The sequence below is a fragment of the Melospiza melodia genome, chromosome 1, assembly GCF_035770615.1.
Source record: "Melospiza melodia melodia isolate bMelMel2 chromosome 1, bMelMel2.pri, whole genome shotgun sequence".
Lineage (NCBI taxonomy): Eukaryota > Metazoa > Chordata > Aves > Passeriformes > Passerellidae > Melospiza > Melospiza melodia.
In genome coordinates this window covers 149,120,798-149,146,086 of record NC_086194.1, presented here as the reverse complement: position 1 = coordinate 149,146,086, position 25,289 = coordinate 149,120,798, and the positions used below count along the sequence as shown (strand labels likewise).

Sequence of the window (25,289 nt, the reverse complement as noted above, 5' to 3'; positions counted from 1 at the left end):
GTCTCGCCCGGTTACGGGATGGAAATTCCCGGCCTCCCCGGGGAGGGGGCTCGGGCTGCGCGCTCTGAAAGGCTCATTTATCGCCGCGCTGCCGCCCGGAGCGGGGAGCCGGGCTCTGCCGCGCCGCCCCGCGCATCCCGCCCCTCACGATGCCCCGCGGCCCGGCCGCCGCCGCCGCCCCGCTGCTGCTGCTGCTGGCGCTGCTGCTGGCCGCGGCCCCGCCGCACGGCGGCTCCGAGAGCCCCCGGGGCAAGCAGAAGGCGCTCCGCCAGCGCGAGGTGGTGGACGTGGTGAGAGCGGCGGGCCGGGGACCGGGAGCGGGAGCGGGGCGGGCGGGGGGCGGCTGGAGGAGCCACGCAGCCGCTTTGTTATTGCAAAGATACCAAAAAGGCGATAGATCAGAGGCTTTGGAGAAGCCTGGCGGCCGCTCCAAACAGGGCAGCGCCGGTCCCGCGCCGCTGGGCATCTCTCGGTTCAGTTAATCGAGCCCTTGTTGCGCTGAATCAGGAAAACGCGGAGGAGGCGCTGATGGGCATTGGCACAAACCGCGGGGTCTCGGCGGCCCGGTGTGTGTGTGAGCGCTGCCCCACCGGGCCCGGGCCGGGATGGCGGCTGGCGCCGGCCGAGCCCGCACTCCCCGCCGTGCCCGGGGCCGGGGCTGGCGCTGCGCTCCGCGCACTGCAGGGCCAGCGCCGGAGCCTTACAATCAAACATCAGCAGGGAATGCTGCTTAGCTCCCAAAATGCTAGTGGATAAATAGTAATGAGAAAAACTATCTGCATGCTCTGAAACTGTCTGCATGCTCACCGAGCACACTTTCCATCGGAGTGGCATGAATGCATTATTTCCTTGGGCGGCAGGGACTGCACACCATTGTTTGAAATTTCACTGCTACTAGAAACTTGAATGCATTGGGACTATCCCATCTCAGGGATAGATGACAGGAGGGAAATTTTCCAGTCCTTGGAATGTAGAAAGCAGATGTGAAGGTATTTCTGTGAGTTGCTGTACTGCCGTTTCCCCTTCTACAGAAAATCAGTGGTATGACCATTTCTTCCATGATCTCCAGAGAGATCCCTGAAAGGATGTGCTGGAAGCACCACTGCTAGCAAAGCTCCTTCCCTTCCACACCACTTCATTATCTTTTCACTTTTATTGTGGAAATTGAATTGCATTGAGAATAAGGAGTCTGTACGCATGGACGAGTTAACATTTTCTGAGCCATGTTTCAGGATCCCTCAGTGCTTTGAAATTGCTCAGTGCTTTTTGGGTGCAGCAGAGTGAGCAGCAAAGAGTGGGTAAATCAATGGCAGCTGACTCATGCACAGCCCAGCTGTACAGATGCTTCAGCAGAAGCCCTGCCAGGGCAGAGTGGAGGCAGGACTGAGGGGGGATCCTGCCTTCAGTGGATGTTTAAAGTATGTTTTATGCATTTCCAGCTTAAGAAAACATGAAAAAGACTTGACTTGGCAAGACACAATTTTAGTTGGAGTAGAGCCCAAAGCCCAGGTGATTCTTGTGCTCCCATTTATTTTTTGGGATGTGCCATGGCTGAGGTGCTCTCCCTGTCTGGCTGTGGGTGGCAGCTCCTGTGTGGGGACAGGCCAGCCCTTCCTGGTGGCTCTGGGGATGGGGGCAGTAGGCCACAGCTTTGGCCTGACCCAGCTCTTGCCTATTTCCACATGCAGGATTTCTGTGGTGAGGTACCACATGCGAAAGCCAGAGCCAGTCACCATTACAAACAGAGTCCAGTGGGAAAGCAACAGCAAAACCAGATCACTGTTGCTGTGTGAAATAGAAATGTCCTTGCATTGTTCTCCTGGGTTGGTGCTTTGCCAACCAACCCTTTCTCAGCGAACTTTTCTGAAGCATGGTTTTCTTCGTGAAAATATTCCAATATTTCCACTGCCTTTAGCCAGCAGGGTTTCCTTTGGTGAAGGTAGTAAGGGAAAGCTAGCAACCATTAGTCACACCCTCATCTGACTTCTTACTAGACCTCTCCATGCAGTCACTGATTTTACTTTTGGTGTGGCTCCAGCTAAGCCTGTGATGGCTCTGCTGGTTTTTGCACCAGAGCCTGTGAAAAGGCACAGCCTCAGTGAAGAAAATTCACCAATTTGACAAAGAAAAGAGGGCAGAGGCAGTTTACAGCTTACAGTTTAGTTTACAGCTCCTGCAGGGCAGACAGGGGCATGGCTGGCATGAGGGGGAATAGCTGAAGCATTGTTTCTTTTTTAAACAGACAGGCATTAGGTGGTTTAAACTAGATGAAGACAAATAAATATGAGAAAGTGGAAGAGCAGAATACGGCTATCTGTGAGGATTTGGGATGAAGATGGGAGGAAGCAGTCAGCACCAGAGAGGACAGAGCACATGAAGTAAAAGCCCTGGCCAGCCCCTGCAGGTTCCTGCTCAGCATTCCCATGCCCAGTGCTCCTCTCACATCCCAGCCCTTAGGCTGCTGTGGGAGGGAGCTCTGGGCTTCACAAACCTACTCTCCAAGGTGGGCAGAAGGTGAAAAGGTGATGTGTGTTAACATGGAGTTTGGGAGGGCAACATTTGACCTTTCCTAATGCTGTGATGTTAGGAAGGATGTGAGTGTGCCTTCCTCCCATGTCTGCTTTCCCGCTGTTACAAGCAGGCTTTCTGAGTTCAGCTTTATTCCAGGATGCAGCTTCCCACATCCATATCACCATCCATTTGTGTGCATATCGGAGTCTGAACTGTGGGGCTTGATTATCACCATGTGGTTGTCACCTCCTCACCAGAGGAGCAGTGACAGAAGAAAAGTGGCATTAACCTTTGCTCTCTCTGAAATAGAAAATTTTCTTAGGAAAAAAAACAAACCATACTGAACAGGTATTAGCATAGACAGTTATACAAGTAATGGTGGGTTAGGAAAAAGTAACTATTAACATGTGACTTCTTTTTTTGTTTCTGTTTTGACTCTGGTGAAATTTTCCAACAGGTTTTAATTCTTGGACTAGATAATTCTTTAATGCTAGGATTTATGCATATTTTCATTTAAAAAAGGTGCATCCTATTTTACAGCAAATTCTGCTGGCACTGCTTATCTTTGAAAATTTATTCTTCCTTTATTTTTTCTACTTCAGTGGAACCATTTTCTGGGAGATGCAGAAATAGCCCATTGTGGCACAGCAGGGGGGGTGTGCTTTGTTGTTATTCACTTGCGTTTGACTTGGTTAGCCTCGGAATTGAGGGGTGGGAGCAGCAAGATCTGTTCTCTCTTCCAGTACAATGGCATGTGCTTGCAAGGCCCCAGCGGCGTTCCCGGCCGGGATGGAAACCCGGGAGCCAACGGGATCCCTGGGACACCCGGGATCCCGGGAAGGGACGGGCTGAAGGGGGAGAAGGGCGAGTGCATGCGGGAGAGCATCGAGGAGTCCTGGACGCCCAACTTCAAGCAGTGCTCGTGGAGCGCGCTGAACTACGGCATCGACCTGGGCAAGATCGCGGTAAGCGGCGCCGCGCCGGGGCTGCACAGCTCCAGCCCCACACATTTCCTGCTTTCCTGCGTGCAAGGGTGAACTTCTCAAAGGCTTAGCTACTTTGGATTGCTCTCAGCTGTGTTTCAGCTCTGTGCCTCTTTCATTCCTGGAATAGGGTTTCGGAAGAATTTTGTGGCTGGTGTAAGACTACGTTCAGTAGACCAGATCTGTCACTGTAAGGCTGAAAGTCACAGTACCAAAAAAGTACCTCTCTAGCTTGCCCAAAACAGGGCAAGGTTTTCACCATTTCAATCCTAAGAAGGGATGAACATCTTTAATCTGTTATTTGTACCCGTCTTTATAACTCTTGCTTCACAGTGGTTACTCACTGAAACTCAGTTGCAGTTGCAGGATGCTTCTGCAAAGGATCAGCGTTGTTCAGGAGCAGAGTTGCCTGCGTCACCCAGACTGACACAAACACTCTGTCCTCACTGCAGCCCTGGGTGTAAAACTTTTAGAAAAAATCCCTGCTCAATCCCAGCTATGAAGCAAAGCCCAGAGTGATTATAGCAGTTTAACTGCTGTGCTGTGGCTAGAGAGAGAATCAAATTTTTCAGTAGACTTTTCTTACTTGCAGAACTGTCCCTAACTTTTTACTTATTTCTTTTTTTTTTTTTCCTTTTTTTTTCTTTTTTTCCTTTTTGGTCTTTTTTTTTTTTTTCTTTTTTTTTTTTTTTTGTTTGTTTTTTGGTATTTTTTGTCTTTTTTTGTCTTTTTCTTTCTTTTTCTTTCTTTTTTTTTTCTTTTTCCTTTTTTTGTCTTTTTTTTTTTCCCCTGTGAAATCCAGCATGTTGAAGACAGGCTAACAACCACTTAAAAAACTGAAAGTGCTTATTTTTCAGTTGTGGAGCTTTTGCTGGGTATAAACTGCTCAGAAGTCTTGTGATAATCGTTAAGCCCAGGATTTCTGTTAGCAGAGACAGAAACTGTGCTGTCTTGTCGTGCAAGGACTTGGGGGTTGGAATAGAAAATCTTCAGAGGTCCCTTCCAATCCTTATGATTGTGTGATCCTGTCGCTTGAGTGCAGCTTTCAGAGAGCTTATATCTTTTTACATAAATCCCAGAAGGTGACTAGGCTAGCAACTTAACAGCAGGACTTATCTAAATAAAGTTAAGAATTTCCATAATCCATTTTCTCCTTTACCATCTATGAGGTGCTGTTCTGATTTGCATCTTTGCACCACAAGGCATTTCCCAGGCTGTAATTTTATTTTTTTTCCCCAGAGGGGCCTAAAGAGAATAGCCCAAACATTTTGAAATAAATGTCTTCCTAAATCTGTGTCCTAAATATAAATATATAGGAAAAAAATGGGCTCAACGTCAGGGGTTTGTGCCAGAGCACCTTTGTCTCCTGCCAGGAATGCACGTTCACCAAGATGCGCTCCAACAGCGCCCTGCGCGTGCTGTTCAGCGGCTCGCTGCGGCTCAAGTGCAGGAGCGCCTGCTGCCAGCGCTGGTACTTCACCTTCAACGGGGCAGAGTGTGCTGGCCCGCTGCCCATCGAGGCCATAATATACTTGGATCAAGGAAGCCCAGAGCTGAACTCTACCATTAACATACACAGAACTTCCTCAGGTACGTGTGCCGGGGGAGCAGGGATGGAGCAGGAGGCAGCAGCAGCAAACACAGAGAGTGGCCAACTCACACTTGTTCTCTTACTCTGCTGTCTCAGAGCTGGCTATTGATAAGTAATAGTATTGTAATTATTTATTAAGTGGTACTTTCTTGCTGTGGTACTTTTCGTGGTACTATATTCTGAGATTTAGAAATGGAAGAGATTTCTGTCCAGACAGGTCTACTGATCTCTGCCACAACATGACTACAGAGACATTCTGTGCTATATTAACTTATGGAGAAACAGCCTTACTGCCAAGTAGATAGTGTCATCCTGGCTTAAAATACTGGTATTTGCACATTGTCTGTGCAGAAATGACACTTTCCTCCTGCAATTTCTATTCTGCTTTCAGGAGGGGCGCAAAAGTACCTCCAAAGTGAAATACCTGGGAGCAATTATTCATTCGCTTAGCAGAGGCAAATTAGTGAATTCATTCAACATAAAGGGATGTGATACTAAGAAAAAGGAACATAAATTCTGTGTCCTTTCTCCATTTTTCTCCCTGTACTGCATGAAATCTAATGTCTAGAGCTGTTACAGGATTTTTTCAGCATAGGGGTAGAGCTGACTTGTCCTCATTACCCCACCTCCATCTAGTGGTGCTAGTGGGGCATCAGGAATGCAACTCCATGCAGAAGCAGTGACGGACGTGTGGAAAAGCTTACAGGGTGGCCATCACCTTTACAGAGCTGAGCTGTAAATCACGCATGGCTGTGCCCCCACCCCCTCCCATCACTGCTAGAAAAATGTCTGGAAGGGTATGAAGCCATATTCCAGCTCCCAGTGTGTAAATTTGGGTATTTAAGGCAGCAGCTATACCTCCCATTTTGCCATCCTTTCATCCATTCAGCAGCACAGACAGAGGCACTGCATGCCTTTAACAGATGTTGCCACATCTCTACATAAGAGTTTTTATTGCTGAAATTGTTTTAAAATTCTAAAACCTTTTCACCTTTAACTAAAGTTGCTGTTTTTAAGCACTTGAGTCCACCTTCAGTTGAGAAACACAAAGGGATTGTGTCTGCTGAGGTAACCTGACTTTTGTCTCTAACCAGTGGAAGGTCTGTGTGAAGGGATCAACGCTGGCTTGGTGGATATTGCCATCTGGGTGGGGACGTGCTCAGATTATCCACGGGGAGATGCTTCTACTGGATGGAATTCAGTCTCCCGAATCATCATTGAAGAACTGCCAAAATAACTTCCCTCTCTTTTTATAATACCTTTTTTTTTTTTTTTTAAATTTTGTACTATTTTTTTCAGAATTTATTTCAATAGAGTTGGACACAAGTACTGGACTGAAAGGCACCAAAGCCTTGCATCTGTAGCCTTTGTCTTGTTTTGTACACAGCAGAGGCTTTTTATAATAATAATTTTAGAATACAAATATCAAAACCAAGTTCATTAACATTTTAAATTTCTTTTTTGATGTAATACCACCACTGTTTTTAGAATTAACCATAACTTTTTGTATCAAATAAATAAGACCTTTTACAAAAAAGAAATCCGGGTTATTTTATTGAACATTAATGTGTTTAAAGTATTTTATATGGTGTTGTGATACACGATTTTTTTAGAAGGCTTTATAGATAAAGTTCAAAGAAAGTAAAATCAGGTGTTGGCTTTAGCCTTCAGAAAACACACATAAAACGCACTCCTGTAAACCTGACTGCAGAATAGGATGCTCTGCTGTTACAGTCTTATCTCAATGAACTCCTGGTGACTTAACTGTGACCCAGACAATGTGGTAAGTATTAAATACCTCATATTATGAATAACTGAGCAAAACCAGACTACCTAAGCTCTTCTTCCCTCTCTTGCTTCTTGATAGACTGGATTTCAGTGTAATATCTATGACTGGTCTCCATTACTAATATGCAGACACTAAATAATTTTACAGTTACGACACTTAATTTCATTGCTCCAATAAAATAATTCTCCTGGATTTAGCCTTTCAGTTATACAGAATCACTTTGGTGTTAGTTAAAAACTAGATGTATTAAACTGTTTAGAGGATACAGACATAAGACAGGTTGAAATGCATAGGCTTTCCAAAACTGAACTGATAAAGTGAAACAATGATGTCACAGCTGTTTGACAAGTGACAACACCGATCAAGCTAACACAGAACATAAGCTTCAGTGTTTTTAGTATTTTCTTCCAAATGCTGCAAGAGGCATATTCAAACATTTTTTAAATTTGTACACATTCTAAAGAGAAACAACAATTATGTTTGCATTACAAAACCAATTTTACATTAACAAAATAAAAAAAACTCATGAAAAGCATGTACAACATGCAAAAATCTCCACTCTTCCCAGAAATTAAAAGGAAAAAACCCATTAAATCTGAGATAATGAATTTATTTCAGCTATTTAGAATTAAATCTCATTTTCTTTTCTGAACAAGCTGTATGATTTGCCCCAGGATGGGCAGCCCTTGCCTGTAGCTGTTGTTGCAGATACCAGGGGAGGACACCTGCAGCGAGGGGAGCACTCGGGCTTGCTCAACTGCAAGATGGTGTGTGAGATTTGCTGCAATCCAGCAAGTTACACAGCTGGTATTTTGTCTCTGAAGAACTGCAATGTTTTCACTGGCTTGGAGGATGGTTTTAAGGTACCTGAACACAAACAAGTTACTATGAGCTGAGCTGTGGTGTGAACTTACAGAACGTCCACTAACACACAGTGAGTGATTGTGCACATGCTCACAGCCTGCCCCTGCATTTATCCTGAAGCTGTTCTGGCCCAGAGCACATTAATTCAGGCTTGGATTATGTGCTTTTTCTCTTTTATCATGTTTTTATATTTCTTCACAATACATTCTGGATCCTGGGTGGTAGTTAATTCAGTGTTTCATTAAATTTGTTCTGTGTACCACAAAAGACACAAAGCCCAGTAAGCACCCTCCAAAGGCAGAAGCTGCTGTTTTGTATCTACATTATTTACATGGTAAACTTCCAGTAAATTTATCTTCAGCTAAATATACACAGAACCTTCCGTAATAAAAACCAAAGCCAGCCATGCTGGCCCCAGCCAGATGAGACTATTCTTTCCAATGAGATTATTCTTTCCAATGAGATGATCAACTCTATCAGTAGAGGGGATGGGATTGTGGAAGAGAAAGTGTAAATTATGAATAAATTTAGTTATATACAAAATATGGTATTTGGCAACAGTATCTACAAAAACAAGCGAGTGGACTACTGAATGAAGATTCAAAATACTCAGTAGTTTCTGTAGCTTTCCAGATTTTAACTTAAAATTTAAAACCAAGTTCCTAAACTGTGAAATTTTTATTAAAAATTGTTCTTTCTGCTTTAGGTTAGTCTGGTAAACAGGAAACTTCTCAAAGTGATTACTCTGCTCCCTATGAAACTGATGATTTTCCCCCGTTGATAGCCTTTGCTAACTTATTTCCTAGTTAAATGATACTTACTAGATACTTAATATCTTCTTACCAACAGCAGGAGGCAGATGTTAAGGTCAGTAATGTCTTTCTTAAATAAATAAACTACCCAAAACCACCAAACACAGAACTCTAAAAAGTACATATCCTTGATGGCAATTATTGGTGTGGAAAAAAAACCCTAACTATTATGCAGATTTACTGATATGTACTATAATTTATCAGTAAATTAGCAATCAATATATCAACAATCTTTTCCTTAAACCAAATCAGAAGACATTAACAGATTGTTCTGTTTTTTTAAATAAAGTCCTGTGCACAGGATTTTTTTAGACTAGAAACATTTTTTTTTCCCAAAGAATACTACTGAAAGTAAGTGTGGTCCTATTTGTTGCTACACTGGCTTGAACACTGCATCACTATGGGATTACTAGAAAAAATCCTCATCTTTAAAATGTAAGCCTCCTTTAAAATACGCATTTACTTAGTAATATGTGGTCAGCTGTATGATTAATGGAGACAGACTCTGGCACAGAGAGAGATGGAGAGAGGATGAAAAAGAGAAAATGAATTAAGTTGCCAGCAATGTATGCACTTTCAGCATGTTGGTCTGCTGCTAAAACCAAGTCAAAAACCACAGTGCAAACTTGGCCTGCTATGAGACAAGAACTGATCTTCATCAGACTTGCAATTATTCAAACCCAAGAATGGACAGCTGTTTTAAAAAATACAATTTCAGTTTCCAAACTGCACCCCACTGAGAAACACATTTTTGTGTTGGATGAACAATGAAGTCTGGAGCATTCCACTTCCTAAAATCTGATGAATAACACAGAGGTGGATTCAGATGACATTCCTTGTTTTAATGAGACTTAGAGATTTAAGAAAGTTTTGACAGGCCCCAGGGTTGCTTTCATATGAAGTTTTCCACTTGTGCAGGAGCAGAATCTTACCACTGTTATCTTGAGACTTGCTGAAACTGCTTAGTGAGTTATTCCAGGCAGGCCAGGATGAATGGAATTGCAGTGCAGCTGCCTTCACCCAGTCACAGCACTCTTATTTCAGGGTTGCAGACATCTGCTTCAAGCAGACACAGCTGATTCAGAGAGGAAGGCAGCAATGCAGGAATGTTCAACAGGAGAGATGTTGGCAGGGTTTATTGTCTCTACATTTTTTCCTTAAAATACCAGATCAATTCACGGTGTCAAAGAAGACTGCTGAAGTAAATTTCTCCCAGATGATGAATATAAAAAATAAAGGATAGATTCCTTCCTAGGAACAAAGTCCATACCTTTAATTATTTTCTTTCCTAAAACCAAGTAAAAAGCCAGACACATTTTCATAAACTACAAAGGTAATACAGCAGGCAGGAGTCACTCTGATTACATTAGGTATAATTCCTTTGTAAAATCCATGAACACCTTCTTTCCTTTAAAGACAAAAAAAAAAAAGGTCTTAATTAATGCCTTTTAATAGACAAAAAGGAGACATAAAACAAAGCCTGGCATTTTATTTCTCACACTCCCATTGAGAGATGTACTTCAGGTTAGAAATAATCATTTCAGACAGTGTTTAAAGTGCATCAAGTATTAACCCATTGTTTTTTCTTCTAAGCTATAACAGCATTATGTAGATCAGTTATTTAGCCCAGGCTTTAAGTGTTTTTTGTGAGTATTGTCTAAGTAAGACAATTTACCATCTTTCTTCATGCTACAACAACTAAGAAAAGTCACCATTCATTTTTTGAGATTTTAAGCACCCCTTCCAGAATTTTGATTCCACTGGCCAATAAATAAGAACCTAATTTCACCCAATTTCAATCAGTGTGTCATGCTAGGGCTGTTAAAAAGTTATAGACATATTAAATCTCATCTCTTCAGGTGCAGACCTCACAGGCATAGAACACCTGGAAGGAGGAGCAAACAGAGATCCCAAGAAATGCTTGGGTGTGGTGTACACAACCCTCCCTAAGTCCCATTTGTTTCATCATGAGCTCAGCAGTGGCTCCAGAATGGCTGTACTACATTTGAGCAGAACTAAAAAGCCCTCCTGCAGCCTGCAGCACTGAAGGGCTCAGCACTGACACAGCAGAGCTACTTTTGCTCTGAACTGCCTCCAGTTGAAATGGTTGCACAGCCTCCGAACCAGGGGTGCTCCTGGAACAACAGAGCCTCAGGCACTTACTGAGCTGGCCCCTCTTCACAGCCAGGAGCCCATTCCCACCTCTGCAGCAGTATGGCCCAACCCAGAAGCACTGCCCAAAGCCATGGATGCACACACAGAGGTGGTCACCCTTGGTAAACACACAGGTCTGTGTGAAAACTCTCCCCTGCACTGTGCAGCTCAGGCAAGAGCTCAGGGAAGGTTCAGGAGAAGATATGAATAGGTGTGAGGTCACAGGTCTCTAAAGGTCCCACAGGAAGCTGGGACCAGACAACAAGTGCAGGCAGGCCCCAGGGTAACCCAGGGACATCAGTATAATCAGCTCTGGCTAGCTCACTTCACCTTGCCAGGAATTTGGATTAGCCACAACTGCCAGCAGCACAATGCTCCTGTCCTGTGTGATAAGCCAAAGCAGTTCAAGTGAGAATTCATTTAGTGTCCCAAACCAGCCACGACAATGTTATTTTTCAGCCTGTGAAATTTGCTGGAGAAGAGAGAAGGGAGACAGAATAAACAACACAAACCTGCAGGGGGCATTGGCTCCCTCCAATCTCCCCCTCTCTCCTTAGCTTAGTGCTGTTGGTGGCATCTTGCACAACATGACTTTGTACAACTAACACTTAGTTTGCCCTGAACTGTTCTGGTTCTGCAGTCAGCACAGGAGCTCTGATTCTGTAGAACTCAGTTTGCAACATGCAGGCTTTTAATTTTGCACACCTACCTCCAGGTCCTGTGGATCACATCAAACACCCCAGAGTAGGTGTTATGCTGGTCTTGAAGACGAGCCCGCACGACTTGATAGGGATATGTTGCTACCACAGCAAATATTTTGGATACAGCTGCCATCATTATGTATTCCACAGTGTTCTAAAAGCAAGAAAAATTGTCAGGCTTGCCTTAGGTATGGTCTAAATTAGCCAGTTCCCAAAATCTTACTTGATTTTTAAATGTACAACCAAACAATACTCTAGATTTTTCCCTCCTATCATACAACACATTAAAAGAAATGACAGTTTTTACTACATGCAGTGCTACAAGTAACTGACTGTAAAATATGTGCTGTGCCTTCTCATTCCCATTAAAACACTTCTTCCAATAGTAGTTACCTTTGCCCAACTTGCATCTGAACAGTTTTCCAGGGTTTAATATCATCCCCTCTGGTTCCACAACATAAGAAAAAACTTCTAAAATTCTCAAAACACTTGCTAAAATAAGAAGTTGGTTTTCAAAACCAGTGAAAACCAGCTGCTTGTTCCTAAAAAGTGAGAAAGTATTATTTCCTTCTATATATTCTGCACTTTAATTAATGTACCAATACTTTGCACATTTGGCTGCTGTAAACCTGACAAAAGGAATCTACTTCTGTTTATTTGCATGCCACAACACAATTTTATTCTCAAGCATCCTACCAGTTTTGTATCTGATACTCTGTTTCTATACTTGTTGTATCTCTCTTTCAAATCCTCATAGGCCATGAACTGAAGTGCTCCATGTGATGTTCCAAACAGACCAGGCACAAATCCCTAAGAAAAGGATAAAACAAGGTTAAAGGGTGATGCACAAAATCTAAACAACTTGACAGAGCACAGCTCCCACCCCTACATTTGTCCTCCCTTAATGTACAGACTGTGCCTGCACAGCAGCTGCAGTCTGACTCAGTGTCCTTAAGGGCAGGCATCACACCAACACTCAATAACTGTTGCTTTCCTGACATGCAGCCTAAAGTCACCTCCTGAGTCACTGGGATGAAACAAGTGGCCCAGGGACTCCACCTCACAGAGCACAAGCTGGTAACACAGATTAGGACTGCAAGACCACAAATCAAGCTCAGTGCACATTTCCAGAGACTGGCACTGAGGGGTCTGGTTCCACCTGAGACTGGTAAAGCAATGACAGATGCTGGCAACTCAGAGAAGAGCCACCAGGAGCAGAGGTACAAAACATTATTGTGATTGAGCCTGGGAAACAGATATGCATGTGGTTGCATGTGTGTCTCTACAAAAATGTGTGTCTATGAGATATATATATTTCTAGACTAAAAATGTTTGTGCCTATATAGAACCATAGAATCATTTTGGTTGGAAAAGATCTTTAGGATTATCAAATCTAACCATAAACCTGACACTGCCAGGTCCACTACCATAACATGTCCCTGTGGGAGAAGAGAGTGAGCTGCTCCAGCACTGTTTTTCTTACATACACAAACACATGAAAATACACAACCTTTAGGTTCAAAAAACTTGAAATGAAGGGGGAAAACAGGTACTTTCTGAACTGTGTCCACAAGAAATAGAAGACAGGAGTTCCCCCAGGACCAGGACTAGCTCCACTAAAATGAGTTGCCAGCTGCAGGGGTTCTGAAAAGCACTAATTCTTTTTGAAGAGTTGGTCACTTGCATTGAAAAACACAAATAAATGGAAGATTAATCATCTTGGCCAGAAAGGGACTCTAAAGCTTGCTGCAAACTGTTAGGGAACAATTGTAACAGAGTAAAGTGTTCAAAATATGGTTAAAAGGACTCAAAGAATCAAAGTTTATTTCCCATGATCCATTTGGGCAAAAAAAAGGAATTTAAAAATGTGTTCAGATGCCAAAGTCTGTATTAGACTAAAAGTCAAGCCCAAAATGTTGAAGACTTAGTCTGACTTAATCAGAATATGATTAAAAGCCTGGAGAAGGTGAAAAGGAGAAGAGATCCCTGAAGGAGTCCACTGAATTAGTGTTAACAAGACAAAATAATAAAACTCCTAAATTGCAGAAAAAACCCCAACAACTAAAACTACAGCAGGCACAAAAACTGCATGGATAATACACAAATTACCACTTCAGGGATCAGATTTCCAAATGCTACATATAGATTTCTAAGGTTTTTCAGTCTTTCAGGAAATGACTTTTTAGAATTTCTGCTTCTCACAGTAATAAAAAATGGTCATGAACCCAACATCAGTAATCACAAACTAATGAAATGCATTAAAGGCTAATGAAAGTCCCAGGAAAAAAACCTTCCTCAAATGAGAACAAGTGGAATGAAACCACTTATCTGTATTTTGTCAGCTGTAAGCACAAAGTGAAGTTGAAGCCAAAGGGCCCAACAGAGGGAAAAGGACAACTTTGGTTTTCAGAAATCCTGGATCAGAGAAGAAAATAAAAGCAATATAAAAACAGAAGAAGAAGGAAAAAAACTATACAAAAATGTCAAAGAAAAAATTATCTGGGTCAGCAAAACCAGTATGAAACTCATGGACAGTGATAGCAGGGAAAATCTTCACAAACATTTCTCAGTGATTAATCAGTAAAACAACTAAAAGACAGTGGAAGTAACTGTTCTCCACTTGGAAAGAATTAGAACAATGTATTTATATCATAGAAAAATGAGGTAATACTTTTCCTGCCAACAAAAGAAGAATGTTAAACAACCTTTAAGAGAGCTAAACTCTTAAACTTCAGCCAGAAGATTTGGATACTTGAGCCCTTGGATTTGCACCCTTGAGTCCTAAAGCATCTACTGGTTGTACTTCATACACAAATACCAGCAGGCCTAAAGTCTTGTGCTGAGCTTCCAAAGACTGAGGGACTTTTAATGTTGGGCCAATATTAAAAAATGCAAGAAGGGAGTGAGGCAACTGTCAGCCAATGTGCCTCAGTAAAATAGGAGCTGACCCAGACCTTTATTGATCATAGAAAATCATGCATTCTTACGGAAAAATGTTTCACAGCAAAACTGACTTCACAGCACTGAGATATCTTGGCTGGGGAAGTTTTTGAAACATATTCTATTTTCTTATTCTTAGATACATAATATGACTGTAAAGAGAAATTTTATAATAACTTCATGTAATTCTTGTTATTTTCTACTTTAATATTTGAAATATATATTTAGAAGATTTTTCCAATGAAAACATGACATGATGAATTGTTCCTCAAAGAAGTCTTACTTGAATTCTCTTTCAATGGATTAGAACAATAGATGGAATTAAATATAGTTCTATATTTATACTCTATAATTAGAAATTTAAATGCATATAATTCTGAGTAGCAGACAGTGGGAATAAAGAAATATTTTAAAGTTGGCGTGAAGTGTTTTAAGTGCTGAAAATCCAGACAAGAAGAAAATGTCTTGTTGGTTAGTGTTTCAAAGGTTACCCATCACAATAAAAAGAAACACAGGCAAATGTACACACTGGAAAACCTGTGCTTCTTAGTAAAGAGGGGAACAAGGTTCATTTGGTGATGTGGTACTCACATTACTGCCTCAAGTGTTTGACAGCACTCAAGCCAGAACAGCCTCTGCTGTCTGTTTCAAAAGAATGCAGCAAATACCTCTTGAAATCTCTCCAGTGCTGCCTTCATTTGGGCTCTCAGTGTGTCAGAGACCTGCAGCATCTGAGTGCCCCGCTCTGACTACGTGTGCAGACAAGACCCTGAAGGTGCCATTACCATCTTGATTCCCTCATGGTGAAAAATCTTTTACCATCTTTTATGTGAAAGCCACTTATGCTTATGTCTCTGTGTAGAACCTGCAACTTAAATTAAAATCAAGATGGCTAAATCTCAATGAATTTTGCTATGTACAAGTACAAAGATATAGAAAGCTTACAAGCTTCATATTTACAAGAAGAAAAATAACAGAAGCAAAGCATGCAAAATACAGAGAGCTAAGTGCCTTAGCCACTGAGGGGCCACAAAAAGTACTTTATCCTCAGAGCATAGAATCTTGCCTACCAAAAGTGAAATGCCAACACAGAAGTGCCCAAATATATTTCACTTGGTAATGAGTACACATTACTCATATGACTTTTGTTGTTGTCAGCATGCTACATTATTATTCTGGCTTGATGAACCTGGATTTTACTTTAATCTCCTTAAATTTTATACATTTCCTGTGTATTTTACTCTTGTTTATTAAGCATTGCTCTATTTCCAACTGCTGTTTCTATATAATCAATAAAAGAGAATTAAAAAAATGCACATACAGAAATACAGAGGCCATGAAGGATGCTAGTTGCATTCCTGACTGATGTCTTAGTAGCCAGTCACTCTAGAATATACATCTAACAGTTTCTCAACAGCTCAGAGATATTTTAGGTTTTCCTAAGAGCACCAATCCTACAATCTTACAACTATTTTACCATGTTTGGGCACTCCTACCTTATGCTTGAAAAGAACAACACAGCACTCATAAAATGGAGATGGTTGCATTCATTAATGGCAAGGCAATTTTTAGAGCTCAAATCTCCAGCAGATCCATGGGTGTGTTCAAAGTACATAACCCCAAGCTGTTTTTTAATTCAGCCTGGTGTGCAGCAGAGCAGCTCTGTCATCAGGGGGCCAAAAGACAAAGCCCAGTGGATGGAGTGTGTGGAAGATCGCTGACTGGATGATTACTGGGATAATGAGCAAAGGAGACTCCTGTCTTTTCAGAACCAGGCCAAGTTCAAGAGGAACAACTTACTAAGAAACCCAGATTCAGGCAAACTGTTTGATGAACAATCAATACCCAGCAGAGCTAATAAAGACAGCTTTGATCCCTGCTAGAAAGATTGATGTAGCCTGACATAACCCGTTTGTACCTCAAAGGACTAAAAGGATTTGCTCAGATCAGTAACAGCATCTGTGCAGTAAAGAGCAATATTGAATTGCTTGGTCAGAAATTCCATTCTTTATTGTCTAAGGAGACAAATCTCAAACAGAAACTCTTTCCAGATTTTTTTCCAATTCTATCTGAGACAGTTGCTCTGTTTGAGATCCCTTCATTTACCATAAGGTGGTACTACCTGATATCCCCATATCTGCTACAAGGAATGCTATCTGAAATGAAGATTATGAGGAAAAAGAAGGCAATTGCGTGTACTACAACTCCTGACTCAGGGCAATTAACAAAGCTTTAGCTGTACAATTTCAAATAGAGCAAGAAAAATAAAAGCTCCCCCAAACACTGAAATGGGGGAAGCTAAATCATGTACAAGTCCAAGAGCCACCTGAAGAAGTGCCTTTTTCCCCAGTACAGACAAGGTTGAGACAGTCCTGACGTCAAATGGAAGCTGCACAGTGTGCATACTTATGTAGGTCATTCAGGACCTATTTAGGTCACCTTCTTTGCAGATTTAAGCAAGTAATTTGCTTTTTCAAAGGAAGTAGCTGCTTTAGCCCCACATTTGCAGATTAACACTACAAAGAAGTGTCTAGTGCCAAAGGCGACACATGCTACTGGCAGGAATAATCTGAAAAGAAGGGTGGAAGGACATCTTAAAACCTAACAGATCCAAGAAATCAGAACTTATCTACATGGAACAGAGCAGACATCCAGGCAGGCAAACCTGACAATCTGAATTTAGGAATAAGTAAGGTGCCCTGTTCCTGGTGTTAGAATTTGGCAATCATTGCCATGAAGCATGCAAGAATAAGAAGGATCACATTTTTCACTGAAAATAGAATAAGCTAATGTTCAGTAGTCAGGATAATTTCTAAGAGAAAGTGGTCTTGTTCCCTACTCCTGGCAGTGTTCAAGGCCAGGCTGGATGGGCTCTGAGCAGCCTGGGCTAGTGGAAGGTACACCTGCCCATCACAGGGGTGTTGGAACAAGAATATCTTTAAGATCCCTTCCAACCCAAGCCATTCTATGATTCTGCAGCACTTGCAGGAGAAGAGCCAGCCTGAACTAAAATAGGTTTCTTCACAACTTCCAGGCACTGATGAATGCATCTTGATGTCATGACCTGAAGAGAAGAGGAGGCAAAAAGTCCAAATCTTGTTGCCATCTGTTTCCCTAAATTAAAGGGAACAAAAACCTCACACATATGCAGGCCCTATTTAGAAGTCTGCAAATTTAATGTATCTAGAGCTGACATCAATAACCAGAGGGCAAATAAGCAGTTGTGAAACTATCCATTGTGGAAGAAAAAATTAGCAAGTACTTTAGTCATGTTATCTTCTAGAAGAGGTTAGAAATACAGAGATAAGGGATAAAATGCAAGGAAGCACTGCCAGCAACATAGGTTACATTGTTGCTGACCTGCTTATCCAAATTCTAATTATAGGAAGATTCAAAAAAAATTACAAAGCAGTTTATCACCAGTATAATGGCTTTTCTTCTGACTAAGCCTTTTTGCTGCAGTTCTTCAGTGGGAAAGACTCACAGAATGAAAGTGAGCTGTTACAATTTTTTTTTTTGTAGACAAATATTTAGAAGTCTCACCATGCTACTGGGTGGTGCCAGGCAATCATGGAATTTTTCTGCAAAGTGATTACCTTATATAAGCCACGGATGCCCTCTGTCTTGTATATCTTTATGAGAGCATCAAACATTCCTCTGTACTGCCGCTTGGATGGATCCACGCCAGCGTTATATTGTAGCACAAGTCGAGTCTTGGTTACCCAGATTGGGTTTGTAATGCACAGGGTCATGGCTCCTGGGAACACACAGAAGTTACTCTCATTGTTATGCCAACTCCACAGATTGTCCCAGTCTGCTCAGTCCAATATAACACAGGCTTCTACAATGACAAAACTACTTCTCCTACCAGAGTACTCATACTGTTCAAAACAGGTGAAGTTTATGCCCTCCATTGCTCCCTTTCTCCCCCTTCAAAGCTCACAGTCAAGTCCAATTCACTCCTGTTGTGGTACTCTAGCAGGGCACAAGTATTTTTGCATATTCCTAGTTCAGTCCCTTTTTTGCTTCACCTTTCCACAGTTGGTAGTATAATCTGAGTAGACAGTAAATGCAGTTTCTTAATGTACCACAGATTATCTGAGTTATTCTTCAGTATACAATAATTCAAAATTTAATGGACACCTCAGTGATGTGAGATTTGCTTAATAATTTTGACAGGTTAATAGCAAGAACCTCTTATAGCTTTATAGGTTATTAAAAATACCATTGTGACAGAATCCATTATGACATTTCATTCAAACAATATGCCTTATATTTCAACGTTAAATGAATGCTTCAAAATCCTAATGAAGTTTTCCAAATTGCCTGTACAGCATGTAGTGACAGGACAAGGGGGCATGATTCAAACTGAAAGAGAGTAGGTTTAGATTAGATGTGAGGCAAAAATTCTTTACTGTGACAGTGGTGAGGCACTGCAATAGGTTGCCCAGAGATGCTGTGGATGCTCCACCTCTGGAAGTGTTCAAGACCAGGCTGGGTGGGGTTTTGAGCAACCTGGTCTAGTGGGAGGTGTCCCAGCCAAAGACAGGGGGCTGAAACTAGATTATTTTTAAGGTCCCTTCCAACCCAAACCATTCCATGATTCAACAGGCCACCTCCTTTCCAGGTCCAGGTGTTAAATATTTAACAAGTTAACAATCTGATAGCAGCAGATTTCCATAGTTACATTTTGGGACCCAATACAGTACTAAATATGTAAAGTGCCTACACAGAATGAAAACTAGGACAAAAGACATTTTGTCAACTGCTAATTCTGCACAAAACTGGAGGACCACAGTGACCCACCTATTTGTGCTAGACATCTTTGTTTTATTTACAGACAACAAACTATTGCATCTGGGCTGGAACACTTACCCTTGCCATCTGTAAGAAAAAGCTGCACTGACACAGAAAGGCAAGTAGTAGCATATGGAACAGCTACAAGTGAACATTAATTTTTGCATTTAACCTCACCAGCCTCCGCAGCTGACACGAGGTGTTCGCTCGCACTGAGACTTTCCACCTTCCCTTCCTTCTTGTAAGCTTTGATGGCATTGTAACTGGAAAATGTACAACATAGTTTAGTGAAGGTGAACACAGACCCACATCACAAAAAACCCAATCCAGAATGACATACCTGACTTAAGATCATGGTGGTACACAGCCTTTGAAGAAAAGGCATCCAAACTACTGTTATTTAATTGATTCATTGTCTCTGAGCAGTCAGCTCTTTAAAGCGAACTATGGTAATATATATTTAAATTGTAAAATTAAACTGTCAGTATCAATGGGACTGCATCTTGAAAATTATCAGATATCCAGAATTAACTTTAAAAAGAATTTTAGTGGGACCCACAGTGCTAGGTATTGACCCTCTAGCTCAGAAATACACTGAGCATTCTTCTCTTGATCCAGTTTGCAATCTTTGTGAATTAAGGAATTGTCAACAGAAGATGAAGTGTCAATAGCAATCTACAGCAAAGCTTAAGGACTCAAGTAAAACAATAATAGAGTCTAGACAACTGACAAGTGAGCTTTGCATAGGCATGCCAGCTAACTAGTCCCTAAAATGTTTGAATTAATAGGGATAAGTACTAACAGACTTCATAAAGTAGAATATTAAAAAATGGGCTTTAAAAGCAAAGCCTATGAACTGACAAAAACAATGAAAAAACTGTCACTAAAATGATTAAAAACAATCAAACATTTAGTTTTAGTAGAAAACTTCACACTCTTTATTCTCAAGAAATCAATTTAGATTCTTGTTTTTCATGGGGTTTTAAGAACAGTGTATTGGCACTTTTAGAGAATTCTTTCTGAATAGTATCACCACCTCTCGAATTCCTTAGTACTTTCACAGCAGCAAGGGAATGCACTGTACCTGACAAAGGAACAACTCTCTGACTCAAATTGCTTTAAATTCTAAAACAGCAAACCATAATAAACGTTAACAGACCTGGACTAGCTAAGAGAATGACAAGTTTGTAAGTCTCTTAGCACATTTTTATACCTCACAAAGAAGCTGCAATGTATATCTGAACACTGCATTGTGCAGGCAGTGACACATTTTACAGTGGTACTTACAAGAAGAAGTAAAGTCCCCAGGAGGCTCCTGCTCCCACCATGTTTGGAGTCACCCCTTGGTACAAGCCTCGAAGCCCCTCGTGCTTCCAGACTGTGCTCATACAGTGAAGAATTCCATTGTACTTTGGCCTCAGCTCCAATCCATCACTTACTACAAAAGACAGAAATGGAAAACATTTCGGGAAGCATAAAGTTCAACTGCCTCCAAGCCGACCCAGGAGTCCACAGCTTCCAAAGCAATAAATGAACATGAAACATAATTGATCAACTGTATTACATGAGTGTTATTTCACAAGTATGCAAGAGCTGAGGTTTACAGCTTTATAAGCTTAGAGCTGAAGAACTTAGGAAAAAAAGGGGGGGAAAAGAAATAAAAACCAGAGATAACTACTTAGCTCAGTAAGAGGAAAGTTCCTATTAATCAGACAAGCCTAAGTAAATGCACTTTTGTACATTTTTGATGAGCAGCAGATCTGAAGTTTTCTGTGTCTTCTTTTTAGCACTCCAGCAATTGTGCATCATATTTCAAGTGATATGGATGGCATCCTTGACATGTTTCTCTAAGTTGTTTAGACAAGTCCTAAGTAACAACCCTTAAATTCAAATTTTCTCCTTAAAATGTTCTATAAAGCAATGGGTCACATCTTACTGATTCCCAAGTCAGTTTTTACCAGAATACACAAAGGCTTCTTCTCCCACCTAATAACCTAACAGCTGGTTGTCCAAATGTTCAGAAAATACCACTTCAAAAATACAGACAACAACAAGTTTTTGTCTGACAGATCATGTAGAACATGGACATCCACAAAGCTTGGAGTGGTGACTACTATTGCTCCTACCATAACAACAAAGGAGTAAGTTGATTACTGATGAGGTATGTGATGCAGTCCATGGTGAGATGACAAGAGGTAACAAGCTGAAATACAGGGAATTTTGACCAGAACTTTTTATCCAGCAGAATGGCCAAATACTTGAAAAAGTTGCCTGAAGAGTATCTTTGGAGCTCCTCAAAACTCCAGTGCACAAGACTGAACAAACTGATCTAAGCAGAGCTTATCTGGGTAGGGGGTGAACTCCTCAGCTCTCTTCTGACCTAAATTACTCTGTGATGCCAACATAGCAGCAGCTTTCATTCTTACTACAGATATATGGCTAGACTGCAACTGTACTGAAAACTGATCTCAAAGTTTTACAAGAAGTGTAGTTTTTGTGTCCCCACCAAAATTAATCCTGGTAAACAGGCATCTTCTGTTCAGTGCCACATTATTACTAATTCCTTTTGAACTCTTTGTCCCATAGACATTGTGACAGACTTCAGCATTAAAGACAAAATGCTTTTGCTGAGCACAGTGTGACAACACCTCAACACCTTGACAACCACTCAAAGCTAGAACACAAACACCTCTTTTCTCCTTCCTAAGTGCTGCTAGACCTTTCCCAAAGACATTTGTGAAATTTTTACCATGCAGACACTAGGTCAAGTTTATAAACATATGAAACAAGATCGCAAATCAGAGAAATGAATGCAAGTCTTTCTGTCAATGATGCTGCCAAGAATCTCGACAACATCCATTTCTGATATCAGCTCCTGCTCCCTCATTGAAGACAAAACACAGGAATTATTATTTTCAACCCAAAGAAGCATGTGAAAGTACATGACCTCCAAAAGCCACCTAATCCAAACCTGTATTTAAACCAGATCTAATTAGACCTGGTTACTTAGGGACACGACCAGTTGACTTCTGAATGTTTCCATGGCTGAAGAGATTACAGCCTGTCTGGGCAACCTTTTCCAGTATTTGACCATTCTCACAGTAAAATAACTGGAATGATCCATGCTTGTGCCTGCTCCTTTTCAGCTCCTTCTAACTATCTCCAAGAATCTGGCTTTACCTTCTCTGTGTCTTCCAAGAACACTGTCATAGACTGCAATTTAAAGCTCCCCTCAGCCCTTCCTTTCTGAGGCCAAAGGGATCCTGTTCTGTGTCATGTGCTCCAGCCCCTTCACTGCAGTCACACCAGTGCGTCACTTCCTTCCTTCCTTCCTTCCTGGAGAGCCCCAAAATAAACACAATACTTCTGACAAAGTCTTACAAATGGAAAACAGAGAGAAGAGAGCCCTTCTGCTGGCTGTGCTTCTCATAATGCAGCCCAGGATGTGCGCAACTAGGACATGTAACGTTTTGAATTTTGAAAAATGTCTCTGTGATAGTTTGGTTTCGGGATCTTTAAACATCCATGTATCTATTTAAGAAAACAATCCAAAGATACGGTAAAATGTTTCTACCTCTCTGAAAGAAAATATGATAAATGGTTGACAAGTTTCTCAAATCAGCAGAAAAGTCAAGAGAAGTTGCCATGTTTCCCTGTGGAGAAACAAACCAGTTACGGAGTTTTCTGCAAAACAATACCACTATTGTTAACAGCCAAGGTTATTGCAGAACCACCGCTAGCTCTGAGTGTTGAAAATGTTTGGCATAGAGGTGAACTTTGAACGTGGGCTCGGGCAGCCCGCCGGCTCAAGCGGGCAGCGCTCGGGGGCCTCAGGCACTGGCGGCCACGGGAGGGGGAGAGGCTGGAGCTCCCCGACGTGCCCGCAGACAGCTCGGGGCACCGCACCGGCGGCAGCCCCTACACGGGACAAGGAGCACCTCGGGATAGCGGGGGAGAGAACGCGACACCCTCTCGCCTCACGGCCGGTTTATTCCAAGCCGTGGGGCTGCCCCCGGCACCGGGGCGCTGCAGCCGCGCACGGGGCGGGCGGAGCAGCGCGGGCTGTGGGCGGGAAGCCCGGCAGGTCCCGGGCCGGGCTCGGCGAGCTCGGGCACGCCGGTGAGTCCTTAACGCGGGACGGCGGCCGCTCCGGCCTCACCTGCGAAGCGGATCTTGACGAGGTCCAGCGGGTGCAGCGCCAGCGTGGACAGGACGCCGCCGCTCATTCCCGCCGCCAGGTTCTCCAGCCGCACGTGCCGCAGCACGGAGCGCAGCGCCGGCTCGCGTGACAGCGGCGGCTCGCGCGCCGCGCACGCGGGGCCCGCGGCACCCATCGCCGGCCGCGCGCGCGCAGGGGCAGGGGCGGGGCCGGGACCGCGGCGGGGCTCGCGGCCTCCCGCGAGAACGGCCCGCGCGGCGCATCCGGTCACGTGCGCAGCGGTGCCGGCGCGGCGCGATGCGGGTGAAGGTGCTGAGCCGCAACCCCGATGACTACGTGAGGGAGACCAAGCTGGACCTGCAGCGCGGTGAGTGCGGCTCCGGCACCGGCCCTCGGCACGGCCCGGCACGGCCCTAGGCACGGCCCGCCCGGAAGGGATGAGGCCGGCGGCCCAGGAAGGCGTTCGAGCGCCCGTCGTCCGCGCTCCGCTCCGGTCCCGTCCCCTCCGCCGCTGCCCGCTAGCAGCGAGAGTCGGAGAGCTCGGGCAGGGGCTTTGGGCTTCCCTCCTTGCGGGCACCGGGAGCTCTCCCCGCGGGTGCCGCTCCCAGGGGGGCATTCCCGTGCGGGGCCTCTGCGGAGCTGAATGTGCCTTGCCGTGCCGCGGCCTCCCATCGGCGCGGCAGAGCCTGGGGCTTCCAGAGCCTGCTCAGAGCAGGAGTGCGAGGCTGGGGGTTTAATCGCTGATTTGGTACCCCGAGATTGTTCTTGATATTTCCTAGGTTACCCTTTGCAGTTTTTTGCACTTAATGCTGTTTCATTCCTGGTGCATCGAGTTCCGCTTCTTGCACATTCATTATTAAAACTGCCAAAAATTGTGTTGATTTTACACACAGAATAATAGAGTTTATTCCTTCCAATAGTAGGTTGGAAGGTTGGACTAGATAAGTCCCTGTGGTGAACAGTCCCACACTCTGCCCTGTGGAGAGCAGGGACATCTTCAGCTAGATCAGACTGCTCAGAACCTTAAAGGGCCATGTGCCATTTCATTGTAAAAAACTTCTTACTACTATCTAGTCTAAATTTATCCTCTTTAAGTTTAAAACTGTTACTCATTGTCATATCATAACAGACCATCTAAAAGGTGTGTCGCCATCTTTCTCACAGCCCCCTTTAAGTACTGAGAGGCCACAGTGGGGTCTGCCCTGAGCCATCTCTTCTCCAGGCTGAACAACCCCAGCTCTTCCAGCCCTTCCTCATGGGAGAGGTAGTCCATCTGCTCATCCTCTGCTCATCTCTCCTCTGGACCTGCTCCAGCATGGGTTTCTAATGTGCTTTCTTTCTGTTGCAGTTCCAAGGAACTATGACCCTGCATTGCATCCATTTGAGGTTGCACGAGAGTACACAAGAGCTCTGAATGCCACAAAGCTAGAACGTGTGTTTGCAAAACCCTTTCTTAGTTCACTTGATGGCCACAGAGATGGCGTTAATTGCATGGCCAAACATCCAAAAAGTTTGTCTACTGTGCTGTCTGGAGCCTGTGATGGAGAGGTAAGCTCTGCTGGACATGGAGGAAGATGCCAGCAGCTTCTCACAGAAACCACCCCTGTAGACTCCCACTACCAAAACCTGGCCAGGCAAACCCAATACATGTTAGGACTGCTCCCCCTAAAGAAGTTCAACTGCCAGATTAGCTAGGGTGAAGGGGCATACAACCAAAAATTTTTTTGGAATAGCAGGGTTTCATATTGCCTAAAAAAGGCTAACCCTATGTATATATATATTTTATTGTTTTACATAACTATTTTAAATAGCAATCAAGGACTAGTGGAACTAGTGGCAGGAAAAACTACCTGTCTTTTCTGGATTACCTGTCTTTTCTCACCCTTACATTGCTCATTTGATAGTACTTGAATACTTCAAAGGTATGAAGGGCAGTTTAAAGGTCTTCTAGGCAGTTGGTTGCTTTCTGCTTTTTATAGAAAGTGCTC

General features: G+C 43.0%; 3 protein-coding genes across 3 annotated transcripts in view; 2 read left to right on the top strand and 1 right to left on the bottom strand.

Moving 5' to 3' along the window:
• Positions 1-149: 149 nt before the first annotated feature.
• CTHRC1 (collagen triple helix repeat containing 1) lies at positions 150-6,626 on the top strand. Its single transcript, XM_063171458.1, has 4 exons — positions 150-290; positions 3,255-3,476; positions 4,868-5,084; positions 6,180-6,626. The coding sequence occupies exons 1-4, from the start codon at positions 150-152 to the stop codon at positions 6,320-6,322; spliced, it is 723 nt and encodes a 240-aa protein (XP_063027528.1). The 3' UTR covers positions 6,323-6,626.
• Positions 6,627-9,371: 2,745 nt separating this feature from the next.
• On the bottom strand, positions 9,372-23,476 carry SLC25A32 (solute carrier family 25 member 32). Its single transcript, XM_063171447.1, has 7 exons — positions 23,302-23,476; positions 20,430-20,580; positions 19,320-19,405; positions 17,942-18,102; positions 12,102-12,215; positions 11,414-11,559; positions 9,372-9,958 (listed from the first exon to the last, which is right to left on the bottom strand). Exons 1-7 carry the CDS (start codon positions 23,474-23,476, stop codon positions 9,823-9,825), a joined length of 969 nt encoding a protein of 322 aa, XP_063027517.1. The 3' UTR covers positions 9,372-9,822.
• An 85-nt stretch (positions 23,477-23,561) lies between these two features.
• The window catches only part of DCAF13 (DDB1 and CUL4 associated factor 13), a 28,959-nt gene continuing 27,231 nt past the window's right edge, over positions 23,562-25,289 (top strand). The window contains exons 1-2 of the mRNA XM_063171438.1: positions 23,562-23,668; positions 24,650-24,849. Coding sequence (XP_063027508.1) covers positions 23,599-23,668; positions 24,650-24,849 — 270 coding nt within the window. The 5' untranslated portion in view covers positions 23,562-23,598. The remainder of the gene's footprint in view (positions 23,669-24,649; positions 24,850-25,289) is intronic.

What these genes read in the sequence shown, in the direction of transcription:
- CTHRC1 (XM_063171458.1), top strand. Translation starts at nt 150, where the DNA reads ATGCCCCGCGGCCCGGCCGCCGCCGCCGCCCCGCTGCTGCTGCTGCTG. An exon ending in AGCGCGAGGTGGTGGACGTG is followed by an intron (nt 291 to 3,254) that starts GTGAGAGCGGCG and finishes TCTCTCTTCCAG; the next exon opens with TACAATGGCATGTGCTTGCA. An exon ending in CATACACAGAACTTCCTCAG is followed by an intron (nt 5,085 to 6,179) that starts GTACGTGTGCCG and finishes GTCTCTAACCAG; the next exon opens with TGGAAGGTCTGTGTGAAGGG.
- SLC25A32 (XM_063171447.1), bottom strand. Translation starts at nt 23,476, where the DNA reads ATGGGTGCCGCGGGCCCCGCGTGCGCGGCGCGCGAGCCGCCGCTGTCA. An exon ending in CGTGTCAGCTGCGGAGGCTG is followed by an intron (nt 18,103 to 19,319) that starts GTGAGGTTAAAT and finishes GTGTGTTCCCAG; the next exon opens with GAGCCATGACCCTGTGCATT. An exon ending in GCATCCGTGGCTTATATAAG is followed by an intron (nt 12,216 to 17,941) that starts GTAATCACTTTG and finishes TCCTTTTCTTAG; the next exon opens with GGATTTGTGCCTGGTCTGTT.